Source organism: Terrapene carolina, unplaced genomic scaffold, assembly GCF_002925995.2.
Source record: "Terrapene carolina triunguis isolate 2854851 unplaced genomic scaffold, T_m_triunguis-2.0 Scaffold192, whole genome shotgun sequence".
NCBI lineage: Eukaryota > Metazoa > Chordata > Testudines > Emydidae > Terrapene > Terrapene triunguis.
The window spans coordinates 26,488,312-26,503,118 of record NW_020664543.1 but is presented as its reverse complement, the minus strand read 5'-3'; the positions used below and the strand labels follow the sequence as shown (position 1 = coordinate 26,503,118).

General features: G+C 44.6%; 1 protein-coding gene across 1 annotated transcript in view; it reads left to right on the top strand.

Annotated features, from left to right (window-relative positions):
- The window catches only part of GLP2R (glucagon like peptide 2 receptor), a 113,839-nt gene that overhangs the window by 61,379 nt on the left and 37,653 nt on the right, over positions 1–14,807 (top strand). The window contains exon 8 of the mRNA XM_026654379.2: positions 11,284–11,344. Within this exon, the coding sequence (XP_026510164.1) occupies positions 11,284–11,344 (61 nt within the window). The remainder of the gene's footprint in view (positions 1–11,283; positions 11,345–14,807) is intronic.

Genomic DNA, 14,807 nt, shown 5'->3' with positions numbered 1-14,807 from the left:
TTTTGATTGTAATTATGTTTCTAACCCCCCCCCCCCCGCCCAAAACTCACAGACAACCCCCCCCCCCCCCCCCCCACAGAACATGAAAGCCACCTCCCAGACTGACCAGGGTAACTAGTCACTGCACTGTGTATGTGCCCTGCTGCTGGACCTGCCCCCTGCTAAAGGTGACTGTCCTGTCCAATTACCAAGCCCCTTCCCCCCCCCTTCAGACAGACTCTCCTCCAAAAGAAGAGGATGGAAACAGTAATGAACAGAAACGTATTTTTTATTAACAACCACACATGGAACGGGGGGGTGAAACTTGGACGGGGTCTTGTGTGAGGCGGGTAGGAAAGGACTTTTCAGATTTTGGGGAATGAGAGCCTTCTAGTGCTATAGCAGTCCGCTGGGGTGGAGTGAAAGTTTTCACGGCCCCTGCCGCCCCTCCGTGTTTGGACTTTGGGTGAGGGGGGTATGGGACTTGGTGGCGGGGCAGGGCGGTTAGAGAGAGACTGCAGCGGGGCTCTCTCCTCCTGCCTCCGGTCCTGCAGAACATCCACAAGGCGGCGGAGCGTGTCCGTTTGCTCCCTCATTAGTCCAAGCAGCGTTTGAGTCGCCTGCTGGTCCTCCTGTCGCCACCTCTCCTCCCGTTCCATGTTTGCCCGGTGCATTTGGGACAAGTTCTCCCTCCACTGTGTCTGCTGGTCTGCCTGGGCTCGGGAACATCCCATTAGTTCAGCAAACATGTCTTCCCGTGTCCTCTTCTTCCTCCTCCTAATGTGCGCTAGCCTCTGGGCAGATGTGGCTGTGGGAATTGGAAAAAGGGAGTGAATTCCTGAGACAGATCAATGTATCTGTGAACAGAGAACATAGTCTTTCTCTGTGAACAAGACCATGCAGAGCACCTATCACACGCGCACTGAGGACAAGGTCGAATTTTCGGCCCTCGCCTACAGTGCCTGCGGTCTTGCTGTGGCGAGCTGAGGAGCGGGGCAGGACACCGGTCTTTGTCTAGCTGGCAAACATGGTAAGCCGTAGACTTGTGGCTGCTTAAAACTTTAAGAGTGGCACTGGCCTCCTTTCACATAGAAAGCAATGCGAGTCTCTGCTGGCAGCAATCCTGCAAGCATGAACTCTACCCCTGTCCCAGCCCCTCGCGGCTGTAAACCGCGTGGCTGTAAACCGGCGGTTGCAGTTCTGTAAAGGAACGGGCAAGCAGTCCCAATACTAACTTTCCCCTACCTAATTCAAAGCAGGGCATCATGCCAGACATCACCCTCCTGAGGGTCTCGGAGAGCCAGAAGGAGAAGATGCTTCGGGACAGCCTGCAGAAACCGGGGCCATTTGCTGCTATGCTGTGCAAGGCCATGATCCCCGAATACCTGCTGGCGTTGTGGCAGGGAAACGTTTCTTACCACGGGGGGCCTAATAAGCTCTCCCTGCCAAGGAACCTGATAATTAGGCTGGAAAGACACCTGCAGGAGGCCTATGAGGAGTTCTCCCCGGAGGATCTCGCCTCTATCCCCGGACACATCGACCAGTTTTTGGGTTAGGTGCCCTTGGAGGGACAAAAGAGTGGAGCGTCTTGGGCAGTGTAATCATGAAGCGGACATTGTTGAATTTTCTTAAAATGGTTCGGACTATACATTGAAGCGGCCAAAGACACAATAATCATGATACCCTTTGTTCAGATTCCCGTTTTGTTGCACTTTCCTGTTTACATGTTTAGAAGCACTTTACCCATTGTTAATATTTTAAATCTTCCTGTTCTGTTATAAATAAAAGTTTACATACTTGAAAGCACTTTAGCTATTGTTAATATTTAAAATATGCAAGTTCTGTTATAAATAAATGTTAAGATATTTAAAACACTTACTGCTTGATCCTTCCCCTGAATCTGTGTCTGGGGTAACGGCGGGGGACGGTTGGTAGGGGATCTCTGTGAGGGTGATGAAGAGCTCCTGGCTGTCGGGGAAATCAGCATGGTAAGCGCTGTCGACTGCATCGTCCTCTTCATCTCCTTCCTCATCTTCCCCGTCAGCTAACATGTCGGAGGAACCGGCCGCGGACAATATCCCATCCTCAGAGTCCACGTTCAGTGGTGGGGTAGTGGTGGCGGCCGCACCTAGGATAGAATGCAGTGCCTCGTAGAAACAGGATGTGTGGGGCTGGGATCCGGAGCGTCCGTTTGCCTCTTTGGTCTTCTGGTAGCCTTGTCTCAGCTCCTTGATTTTCACGCGGCACTGCGTTGCATCCCGGCTGTATCCTCTCTCTGCCATGGCTTTAGAGATCTTCTCGTAGATCTTTGCGTTCTGTCTTTTGGAGCGCAGCTCAGCAAGCACGGACTCATCTCCCCACACAGCGATGAGATCCAAGACTTCCCGATCAGTCCATGCTGGGGCCCTCTTTCTAGTCTGGGATTGCACGGCCATCTCTGCTGGAGAGCTCTGCATCGTTGCCACTGCTGCTGAGCTCGCCACGGTGTCCAAACAGAAACTGCGATTCAAACTGCCCAGACAGGAAAAGGAATTCAAATTTTCCCGGGGTGTGGCTGGTCAGAGCATCCGAGCTCGGACTGCTGTCCAGAGCGTCAACAGAGTGTTGCACTGTGGGATAGCTCCCGGAGCTATTAGCGTCGATTTCCATCCACACCTAGCCTAATTCGACATGGCCATGTCGAATTTAGCGCTACTCCCCTCATTGGGGAGGATTACAGAAATCGATTTAAAGAGAGCTCTATGTCGAACTAAATGGCCTCGTGGTGTGGACGGGTGCAGGGTTAAGTCGATGTAACGGCGCTAAAGTCGACATAAACGCCTAGTGTAGACCAGGCCTAAGACAAATAAGTTTGTTTACATTTGCGGGAGATAATGCTGCCCTCTTCTTATTTACAATGTCACCAGAAAGTGAGAACAGGTATTTGCATGGCACTTTTGTAGCTGGCATTGCAAGGTATTTATGTGCCAGATGTGCTAAACATTCATATGCCCCTTCATGCTTTGGCCACCATTCCAAAGGACATGTTTCCATGCTGATGAGACTCGTTAAAAAAATAATATGTTAATAAAATTTGTAACTGAACTCTTTGGGGGAGAATTGTATGTCCCCTACTCTGTTTTACCGCATTCTGCCATATATTTCATGTTATAGCAGTCTCGGATGATGACCCAGCACATGTTGTTCATTTTAAGAACACTATCACTGCAGATTTCACAAAACACAAAGAAGGTACCAATGTGAGATTTCTAAAGATAGCTACAGCACTCAACCCAAGGTTTACGAATCTGAAGTGCCTTCCAAAATCTGAGAGGGACACGGTGCGGAGCATGCTTTCAGAAGTCCTAAAAGAGCAACACTCCGATGCGGTAACTACAGAACCCGAACCACCAAAAAAGAAAATCGACCTTCTGCTGGTGGCATCTGACTCAGAAGATGAAAATGAACATGCACTGGTGCGCACTGCTTTGGATTGTTATCGAGCAAAACCTGTCATCAACATGGATGCATGTCCCCTGGAATGGTGGTTGAAGCATGAAGGGACATATGAATCTTTAATGCATCTGGCACGTAAATATCTTGCAACACTGGCTACAACAGTGCCATTAGAATGCCTGTTCTTACTTTCAGGTGACATTGTAAACAAGAAACGGGCAGCATTATATCCTGCAACTGTAAACAAACTTGTTTTTCTGAACGACTGGCTGAACAAGAAGTAGGACTGAGTGGACTTGCAGGTGCTAAAATTTTACATTGTTTTAGTTTTGAATGCAGTTTTTTTTTACTTTACAAATTCTACATTTGTAAGTTCAACTTTCATGATAAAGAGATTGCACTAAATACTTGTATGAGGTGAATTGAAAAATACTATTTCTTTTTTTTTATACTGCAAATACTTATAATCAAAAATAAATATAAAGTGAGCACTATACACTTTTTATTCTTGTTGTAATTGAAATCAACATATTTGAAAATGTAGAAAACATCAAAATATTTAAATAGACCGTATTTTATTATTGTTTAACAGTGCGATTAATCATGTGATTAATCACATCACGATTATTATTTTTTAATCCTGCGATTAATCGCGATTATTTTTTTAAATTACTTGACAGCCTTAAAAAGATTATAAAAAGATTAAGGCTGTTCATCTTAGAAAAGTAATGACTAAGGGGGGATATGATAGAAGTCTATAAAATCATGAATTGTATGGAATAAGTGAATAGAGAAGTATTATTTACCCTTTCAATACAAAAAAGGGGTCAGCTTGTGAAATTAATAGACAGCAGGTTTAATCCAAACAAGCTGAAGTACTTTTTCACACAAAGCATAATTAACCTGTGGCATTCACTTCCATGGAATGTTGTGTATAACTGCATTCAAAAAAGAACTATATAAGTTCAAGAGGATTGGTCTATCAATGGCTGTTAGTCCAGGTGGTTAGGGATGCAACCCCATGCTCCGGGCAATCCTAAACCTCTGAGTGCCAGAACTGGGAGGGGAAGATGGATGGATCTCTTCAGCATTGCCCTGTTGCATACATTCCCCCTGAAGCTCTGGTACTGGCCACTGTTGAAGACAGGATACTGGTCTAGATGGACCATTGGTCTGACCCACTATGGTCATTCTTATGTTCTTTAGTTCTCTAACCACTGGATTAAAGCTATGTCTACACTACAGCTTAAGTTGGCATAATTTATGTCACTCAGGGATACGAAAAAACCACCCCCCTGAGTGACATAAATTACACTGACATAAGCGCCGGTGTGGACAGTGCTATGTCGTTGGGAGAGCTTTTCCCACTGACGTAGCTTCTGCCACTCATGGAGGTGGTTTTGTTATGCCAACGGGAGAGCTTTCTCCCATCAACATAGAGCTTCTTCACTAGACATGCCCTGAGAGTTATAAGATCAGTACCACCACCTCCTCCTCCAGCTGTTTTGTGTGGACTGATGCAGGTGCCTAACTCATCCTCAAAATAAATGACTTAGGTGCCTGAGCCACATAACACCAGGAGAGGGGTTCCCAACTGTGAATCACTAGCAGAGTTAAGCACCCCCCTGCAGCCTGGACTTAGGCACCCAACTGTGTGAGAAGGGTGGGGCTTCGGACACACTTCTCTTGTTGGCATCTCTCATTGGCTAGCTTAGGTGGCTCCCCATATAGCGCACTTAGTTTTGTGGATCACATTCTTAGGCACCTATCTCTCCCCATTCATTATATTGGGAGCCTAGCACCTAACTCAGGCTTTGTGGACGGCTGTGTGTTCCTGTGATTTTCTAGCCACCTAAATGTTAGGAACCGTAATGCTCAGCAACACAATTCCGGGCCTAAATTAGTGATGACAAATTATAATGACAGAATGTTACACTTCTCTTTCTGTATGACTTATATTGACTTCAGAAGATACAATTTTAATCCATGCTCACTGGGTGGCACTATGACCACTGCTGTGGCTACTCCACTTATGAAGGCTTATGAGTCTGCTACTACCTCTGAGCTTACAGACCTGGTCCTTTACCTGAAGCAATAGCAGCTCATTCTTTTAAATCCAGAGGTCACAGTCATAGAATCATAGAAAAGTAGGCCTGGACGGGACCTTGGTAGATCATCTAGTTGAAGCCTTTGCGCTGAGGTAGGACTAAGAATTATTCAGACCATCCCTGACAGGTGTTTGTCTAGCCTGCTCTTAAAAACCTCCAATGATGGAGATTCCACAATCTCTCTAGGTAACTTCTTTCAGTGCATAACTGCCCTTACAGGATAAGAAGTTCTTCTTAAAGTCTAACCTAAATCTCCCTTGCTGCAATTTAAGCCCATTACTTCTTGTCCGGTCCTCAGTGGCTAAGGAGAACAATTTATCACTCTCCTCTTTAAAGCAACCTTTTATGTACTTGAAGACTGTTATCCCGTCCCCTCTCAGTCTTCTCTTCTCCAGACTAAACGAATCCGATTTTTTCAATCATTCCTCGGAGGTCATGTTTTCTAGATCTTTAATCATTTTTGTTGCTTTCCTCTGGACTTTCTCCAATTTGTCCACATCTTTCCTGAAGCGTGATGCTGAGAACTGGACACAATATTCCAGCTGAGGCCTTATCAATGCTGAGCAGAGTGGAAGAATTACTTCTCGTGCCTTGCTTACAGCACTACTGCTAATACCTCCAAGAATTATGTTTGGGTTTTTTGCAAAAGTATTACATCGTTGACTCATATTCCATTTGTGATTGACAATAAACCCTAGATACTTTTCTGCAGTACTCCTTCCTAGGCAGTCATTGCCCATTTTGTATTTGTGCAACTGATTATTCCTTCCCAAGTGTAGTACTTTGCATTTGTTCTCATTGGATTTCATCCTATTTATTTCAGAACATTACTCCAATTGGTCAAAATAATTTTGAATTCTAATCCTTTCCTCCAAAGAGCTTGCAACTGGAACAGTTACTGAATGTCTCCAGTTCAGGTATCCACATTTTAGAAAGAATGTTGAAAAATTGGAGCGGGAGCAGGAAAGTTACTAAGAAGATTGTAACAGGGAACTTGAAGAGTTTCAGCGGCCCAGTTGTAGGAGCGCTGGGCTCTCAGCCCCTGGCTTGGTTGAGGAGCCTCAGTCTTTAAGGTGGGAGAGAATAGGGGGACCCGGAGCCTCCCTCTCCACCGGGTCCCAACCCCTGAACAGGGGGAGCCCTCCCAGCAGGAAGTCTAAATCCACTGCCCTGGGCTACTTCCCACCAATGTCTGTTAAGTTTGAGGCATGGCACCTCTAGTCCAGTTCACTGGGTGGCTTGGCTCCCATAGCACCCTCTTGTGGATCTTGGGCAGTGCCCTACTGCGGTTCCAGACTCCTTCAGGTGGAGCAGGCACAAGTTGATGAAGCCAAACCCCACAATGTCTCTGAGCTTTGCTCACTCAGTTATCTCCAGTGCCAGAGACTCCTACATCTACTTTGCAGTGTCCCTTGGCTGGGGAGACAGTGCTTACTGCCAGATGGCTGCCTTGGCTGGCAGGCTAGTACCCCTGTGTCTCAGACAGGGAGACAGCTAGATCCTGCCCCTTCACCAGTCAGTCCCAAATTGAGCCAGGCTCCCTCCCTTTCTCCCTCCTCCAGGCCTTGTATTGACTGCAAGTATAATGGGGCAGGGGTAGCTGGGCCCAAAGGCTCTCTTTAACCCCTACTGTGCTGGTGAGCAGTGTCTCTGCTTCATCACAGTAATACAAGATCTGGAAAACCTGACTTCAAGTAAGAGACTAAAGGAACTCAATTTCTGTAGTTTATGAAGGAGACATTAAAGAGGTGACTTGATCACAACCTCTAAGTACAGCAGACCCTCATTTATCTGATCTAATTGGAACCAGGGTCAGATCAGATAACCAAAAATTTGGATAATCTGGAGAATGAGAAAGTGTGAGGCTGCAGCACCATCTAGCAGCCACAGGAGAGTTTGCCTGCTTCTGGACCTGAGTGAACTGCTTGTTTGGTTAATATGGAAAGCTGGCTAATGGAGGGTTGGATAAATGTGGTTCTACTGTACTTATGGAGAGAGAAGAATGCTCATACTAGAGGGTTCTTTAATCTAGCAGGCAGAGGCATATGGCATCCAATGGCCATAAACTGAAGGCACAAATTTGTAAGAGCATAGTAATCAACTACTGCTTACCTGTGGCAACTGTATTATGGTCCCACAGTCCTTGAAGAACAACATATTGGAACGGCTATCTAAGGGACACCAGGGCCCCACAAAATGCCAGGAGCCAGCCCTAACATCAGGGTGGTGACCAGGCCTATGATGGCCGTCCAACATCTTGACAGATGAAAGGAGATGCGACAAAGTCAGTCCATCATTGGTGCTTAGCAATGGTATGGGAAAAGAGCCTGATGGGCGAGCAGCACACTTTCCCAGAGTGGCTACAGGTCGACTCACCAGATGGAGTTTGGAGCACACTCTGCTTCCTGGCTTGCCTGTGGACCTCCGCCTGGGCTCTCTGGTGGCTCTCCATGATGACTGCACCAGACATGACCCAGCTTCTCCAGATTGAGCAGTTGTGAGCAGGGTTCTTCCAGTTGGTCAGTGGGAATGCTGAATTTCTTGAGGCCTTGCTTGACCTTGTTGCTGTTTTGGAGCTTTGGCATTCCTCTGCGTTGCGGGCAGTTCTTAAGTTGACCATAGAGCACAGCCTTTGGCAGAGGATCTTGAGGCATGCGCTTCACATGTCCCAGCTAGCAGAGCCTGCGAATGTCCAGCGCAGTCTGCATAGACAGTAGGCTGTCTCTCAAGGATCCTCCCCATTCTCTCAAGGATCTTGTTATTGGTGATCCTTTGGTCCCAAGTAACTCAAGGACTTTTCTAAGACAGTGGAGATGGAAACTGTTCAATCGCCACTCCTGCTTGTAGTACGTAACCCAGCTTTCACAAACATAAAGGAGGGTACTAAGGACACAAGCCTGATAAACAGACAACTTTGTGTTCAGGGTTAGCAATTTGTTATTCCAAACACGTGAGGTAAGTTTGCCAAAGGTAACAGAAGCTTTCTCGATTCCATTATCAAGTTCCCTATCAAGGTTAAATGAGCTGGTAAGAATTGAGCCGAGATAGCAGAAGTGATCCACATTGTCCAGAGCTTCATTTTTGACATAGATTTTAGGTGGATTATTGGTACCTCGTGACATGACAACTGTTTTCTTGATACTGATTACTATACCTGGCATCGGGCAGGACCAAAAAAACAGTTTGGAACCATGCAAGCCATGCAAAATAATGACAAAGACGCAACTCAAAGAACATCTCAAATCTATAGCATCTTCCAGAAGGCCTTGGATATTAATAGCACTAGTGCTGTATGAAGCAAAGGATCATACCAATCTGGGACCCATCGATAATTTTTCTATATTAGTAAAAAAATCTACTTCTCACTAGATTCACAAGTGATCAGGACATAGAAAATGTAAAGGGTGTCTTTTTCATTTGGACAATGGGAAGAAACAGTCACTGATAATGGGACTACAGTTTGACAGTTCAGAATTGTGTGCTTTTGGGATACATTTCAAGCATATTCCTTTCAGCCCCCACTACCCAAAAGGGAGTGGACTATCAGAGAAAGCAACACAGATTGCTAAGAGATAGCTATAAGAAAATGATTCCAGAATAGCTCCACTGAAGAATAGGTCAAAACTACAGAGGTGCTATAATTACCTACCCAGGAACAAGGTTGTTTTCCTTTAAATAATTTGTGAGGCTACTAGTGGCACTCACTGTGTTCTGTGTCTGAAGCTTCTAGAACCCACTCAGAGCAGCAGTGTGTATTTAGCTAGGCCTGGCATGTTTGTGTATATTTAGAGACTCAGCTGTGTCTGTGAGGTGTCTTCATATTGTCTTTGTTATGTAACCAACAAAAGACACAAGAAAGTTGAATCATAGAAGATTAGGGTTGGAAGAGACCTCAGGAGGTCATCTAGTCCCACCCCCTGCTCAAAGCAGGACCAACCCCAACTAAATCATCCCAGTCAGGGCTTTCTCAAGCCAGGCCTTAAAAACCTCTAAGGATGGAGATTCCACCACCTCCCCAGGTAACCCATTCCAGTGCTTCACCACCCTCCTAGTGAAATAGTTTTTCCTAATATAACAACCTAGACCTCCCCCAGTGTAACTTGAGACCATTGCTAATTGTTCTGTCATCTGCCACCACTGAGAACAGCCAAGCTCCATCCTCTTTGGAACCCCCATTCAGGTAGTTGAAGGCTGCTATCAAATCCCCCCTCACTCTTCGCTTCTGCAGACTAAACAAGCCCAGTTCCCTCAGCCTCTCCTCATAAATCATGTGCCCCAGCCCCCTAATCATTTTTGTTGCCCTCTGCTGGACTCTCTTTAATTTGTCCACATCCTTTCTGTAGTGAGGGGCCCAAAACTGGATGCAATACACCAGATGTGGCCTCACCAGTGCTGAATAGAGGGAATCTCACTGTGTAATTTCCTGAGATGGTTGTAATGCTCCCTGGGTGTACACAGAGTTGTGAAGTATTTTGCCACTACCTGCCCTTGTTATGAAAAAGTCTTGTCTTGCCTGCTGTAGCTCAGCTCCCTGAAACTAACAGCTTCTGGCCACTCAAGCACTGACTTCCAGGTCTCTGCAGACCTCACCTTCTCTGTGTGAGCTTGTGATAGACCTACCCTAGGGTGACCAGACAGCAAGTATGAAAAATCGGGACAGGGGGTGGGGAGGTAATAGGAGCCTACATAAGAAAAAGATCCCAAAATCAGGACTGTCCCTATAAAATCGGGACATCTGGTCACCCTAACCTACACCAACCCCCTAGTCCTCAGAGCACTCCCTGCAGTTTCCAGCCTTTGTCACTGGACACTCACAGAAATTACCAGGTAAGATGTGCCTGATGAGACAGTGTGCACATAGCTCAACTGGTACAACTCACAATCAGGTCCTTTATAACAATACTTCACAGATATATATTTCTAGTGAAATAGTCATAAATTTATTATCAAAGGTTAAGTTTTAAGAGATAGTGAATAAGGATAATAAATTGAAACTGAAATGTTTACACATATAAACAAAACATAAAACACAATTCTAGGTCTACACTTCTTAATGGTTACCTTTCCTATTTAATAAAGTAGATTTTCTCACAAAGATTTAGTCTTTGACAGAGCTGCTGGTTTTCAGTCAAAACTAGGATCAAAGCTGTCATGAACATCCCATACCTTTCCATGAGTTTCTTCCATGAATGGATCACAGAATGTCTTACTTGTCCCCCAGCTATAGCCCTTTGAAGTGAACCCCAGTTGTTTGTTCTTTAGTGTATTCTTCCCTGTTGATTTTGCATCCCCCATGGGTTCTGTATGCTGATGGAGCTTCCATTGTACTGACTTTCAATCCTTAATTTATATCAAAGACATGCTTTATCTGTCAGAATTCCTGTTTGTCAACTCTGCCTTGTTACATATTTTCAGTAGGTATACATAACTCCTTATATAGTCTCAGTACATATATTTCACAATGATATTAATGACTAGTGTGTCACCATCTTTCATTTGATACCTTACAAGACACTTTGTATGGATAAATATTATGAAAACAGTGTGTTAGGTATAGTAAGCTTGTCAGACATAATAGGCGTTGCTGACACAGCATAATGAACTCTGTCAGTTGGCACTGGGGATTTCTAAGGGTCGCAATGATCCTGAAAAGAATGAAATCATTATATGTAGGATCATCAGGCACAGCTGTAACATGTCTGTGTTTTGTATTGAACATTTTACAAACCTGGTTCTAATTTGCCCTTTTTCTTTCCAACAGTTATTCCAGTTCTGTTTGTGGCCTCCTGGGGAATAGCCAGATCAAAACTGGAAGACACAGGGTAAGTTACTATATAAAGATGATCTTATAAGATTGATTTGTTTGTTTTAATGGGTTTTCTGATTGTTTATAAGTTAGTATGCACAGACATGCTACTTTTCCTGGACACCTTTAACAGCATAAGGCACCAATATCATCTCTTAGGGAAGTTTGGCTTTATCCCATTGGGAACAGTGGGAGGTGCAGACCATCTTGAAGAATGGGGACACTATCTCCCCTGAAAGCAGTATTTGGTTTGAGTCTTATTGAAAACAGTGGGAGAGGGCTGCCATTTTGAAAAAGGTCCAATATAAAGAATGGCATATATGATCACTAGCCCTCAAGAAAATTCTTCAAAAGTAGTCAAACCATGAGATGTCAATTATATGCAAAGTATGAAGGGTCTGCATTATCCCCTTATTAAAATCATTCAGGACAAAAATTTTAACTGAAAAACTAATTCATGGACTGACTTGTAAATTCTCAGAAAATTTATTCTGGACTCAAAGAGTAAGTGCTGTAATTTTGGGAAGAATATGCCATGTACTTCATACATTTCAAAATGGCTGCATGTCTGCTTTAATGGCAATACTGAACTAAACCTTAACTATAGAATCACAACCAAGCTTTCATGGTAAAAGACAAAAACACCGCATTTTGCAATGGTTAAGCTTGTTTATGCATAACAACCACAAACCAAGCATTTGGAAATGAACAAATCTGCAATAATGTCAGACACAGCAATGATTCAATAGTTTATAGAAAGCACAATCTTCACCCAGACCATTTCTACACACGTGCACAATCCATCACTTTCATAAGCAAATGCGCCACCAAAACAACCTTAACTCTGTCCTTGTAACAGGACCGCTGAGAGCGGGTTCGGGCCCCGGTGAAAAAAATTTTTTGGGCCCCCCAGCAAGGGCGGACCGGCTAAACAGGGCCGATGAGAAGGGGGGGAAGCCGGGCCCCCTTCCGGATCGCCGGGCTCTGGTAATTTGTACTGGCTTCCCCCCCCCCCCATCGGCCCTGCCTTGTAGTGACACCATCCTATAATCTTTATTTCTTAACCCTTATTTATTTTCCCAAAGTCAGTTTTTAAGTTCTTTATTATTCATACAAATAAGGGCTTTCATTATCCTTTCTCTGCTTTTAAAGATTTGTTACCTTTAAATGCAGTAATTTTTCTGAGAAAATAAGAAGTTCACAGGCTCTGGCTAACATCATCTCTATTTTTTTTTAAATCAATGTGTTTGTATAGTGAACATATTATTGACAAACTCCAATCTTCCCTTCATCGGGGTTTTAATTATATTGTAGACAATGGCAGCTGTAATATTAAAGTGAAAGAAAGCACTCGCCACACTAGCCGTTGCTCTTTTCCTTCAATTTCTATCATATGACTTCCAGTGTTTATGAGGCTTCTATACACAATAGCAGAGTGTATTTACGGTACATGGACAACTTTGTCTGGAATATTATTATTGCTATGATTTAACATATATTGCAGCAGCAACAAGAGCCACCCTTGGTTATGGCGCCATTGGGCTGGGAGCTGTCCAAACAGATGGCAAATGACTGTCCATATCCTCCAAAAGTCTAGAAGACAAGAAACAGGTTCATGAGACAAGCAAGCAAGTTGGTTGGGGATAACAGAGACACTAACAAGTACAATGTGTAATTCTTAGCCAGTCAGGAGCAGTGATCACAGCTTCCCACTTGCCTAACCATTATCCAGTTGTACTTTCCTGTATGCACCACAGCAGAGGTGAGTTTCGAGCAGGGATGCAAAGGATGACAAGATTTATAGGTTGTGACTGAGAGCTTTTCCCATGTGTAAGGGGCAGCCTTTAAAAAGTCACAAAAGGGATGATCAGAGAATGAGGTGATGGAGCCTGGGATCATTGGTGGAGGAAGGCAAGAGTCAACTTTGTAAGAAGGCATCAGAAAAGATAGGAGGAGAGGTCTAAATTGTGAAGGACTTGTGTTTGTGGTGGAAGAGGGGAGCAAGTAGGGGAATTTAAAGACAAGAGAGTCACATGGTTGCCTTTGATAGGTGGGGACTGGACTCGATGACCCAGGAAGTCCCGTCCAATTCTGTGTTCTTATGACATAATCCAAATGATGGGCCAGGAAGCACTTTGAATGTACTTTCATAGAGTCATAGATTTAAGGCCAGAAGGTACCATTATGATCACCTAGTCTGATTTCCTGCATAACATGGGCCAGAAAATTCCAGCCAGTGACTCCTCCATGAAGTCCATAACTTCAGTTCGAGATATAGCATTGTGAGGGGTCCACGGGGTGCCACTTGGAGGGTTATCCCTCTCACACTGTGATGCTAATGTTAAGCTACAAGCCTCTGACAGACATTGCACTTACACAGACATATGCAGGGAGGGACACACCCAACTGAGTTACATGAATAATCTCCCAGCCACTCATTAACCTTCAATGGAGAGGCTCCAGCCAGTTCCCCCGAGCTCTCCCCAGCCTTGCACCCCAGAACTGTACCATCTTACACTGCTCAAGGCTCCCTTGGGCCGTGCAAGTTCATTATGTAGTTCACCACTCCCTCAGTGTGAAACGGACATACACCAGCCTTTGTAATCTGAGCTGGGATTTCGCAAGCCCTTCAACCAAAAACACACTGGTTTAGGTAAAATATAAAACAGATTCACTAACTACAGAAAGATAGATTTTAAGTGATTATAAGTAGCAGGCATAGAGATCAGAGTTGGTTACGTAAGAAATAAAAGAAATTTGCAGTCTAAATACTAACTTAAACAGACTAAGCAAAATTTGAATCAAACAGTTTCTCACCCTAACAGATGTTACAGTCAGCTTACAGTTCCTCAATATACAGGCTAGACCCCTCTCCAGCCTGGGACCAAAGTCCCTCATTCAAAGTCTTTTCCTTCCAGGCGTTCTTCCAGGTGTTGAGATGGCGAGGGGTGGGAAAGGGAGAGGCCAAGAGATGATGTTATTGTCTCCCTTTTTATAACTTCTTCCAGCTGCTAGAAAGATCTTTGCTGTGACATGGGGGTCAGGCATTCCCCATTGGTCAAGCAGTCTCCATTGCATATGTGCCTTCTTTAAGGAGCCTCTGGGATAGTGGATTCATTCTTGATAGGCCATCAACACCCATCTGGCTGGCGATGGGTGCTCCTTTGTCCCTACTGAAAGGCTGGCTGTGGGCATTTCCCAACTTCATAACATCAAGGACAGGGAGATGGAGCTTGCAGTAGTCAAGGTGAGAGATGATCAAGAGTTTTGTCCATGTGGGCAAGGTGGCCTCAACACACTCCCAATCCCAAATTTTCATGTGGTCTGCACTGTCCAGCCCTCTCCTCGGCAGTTCAGATATTGACCTGTAAGGGGTCAATATTCAACAATTTGTTACTTTAAATGGAGTTAAACAGTCCAGTTTAAACACAACACTGGATTACTTTATATTAAACATAAGACAAGTTTATTTAACTAGA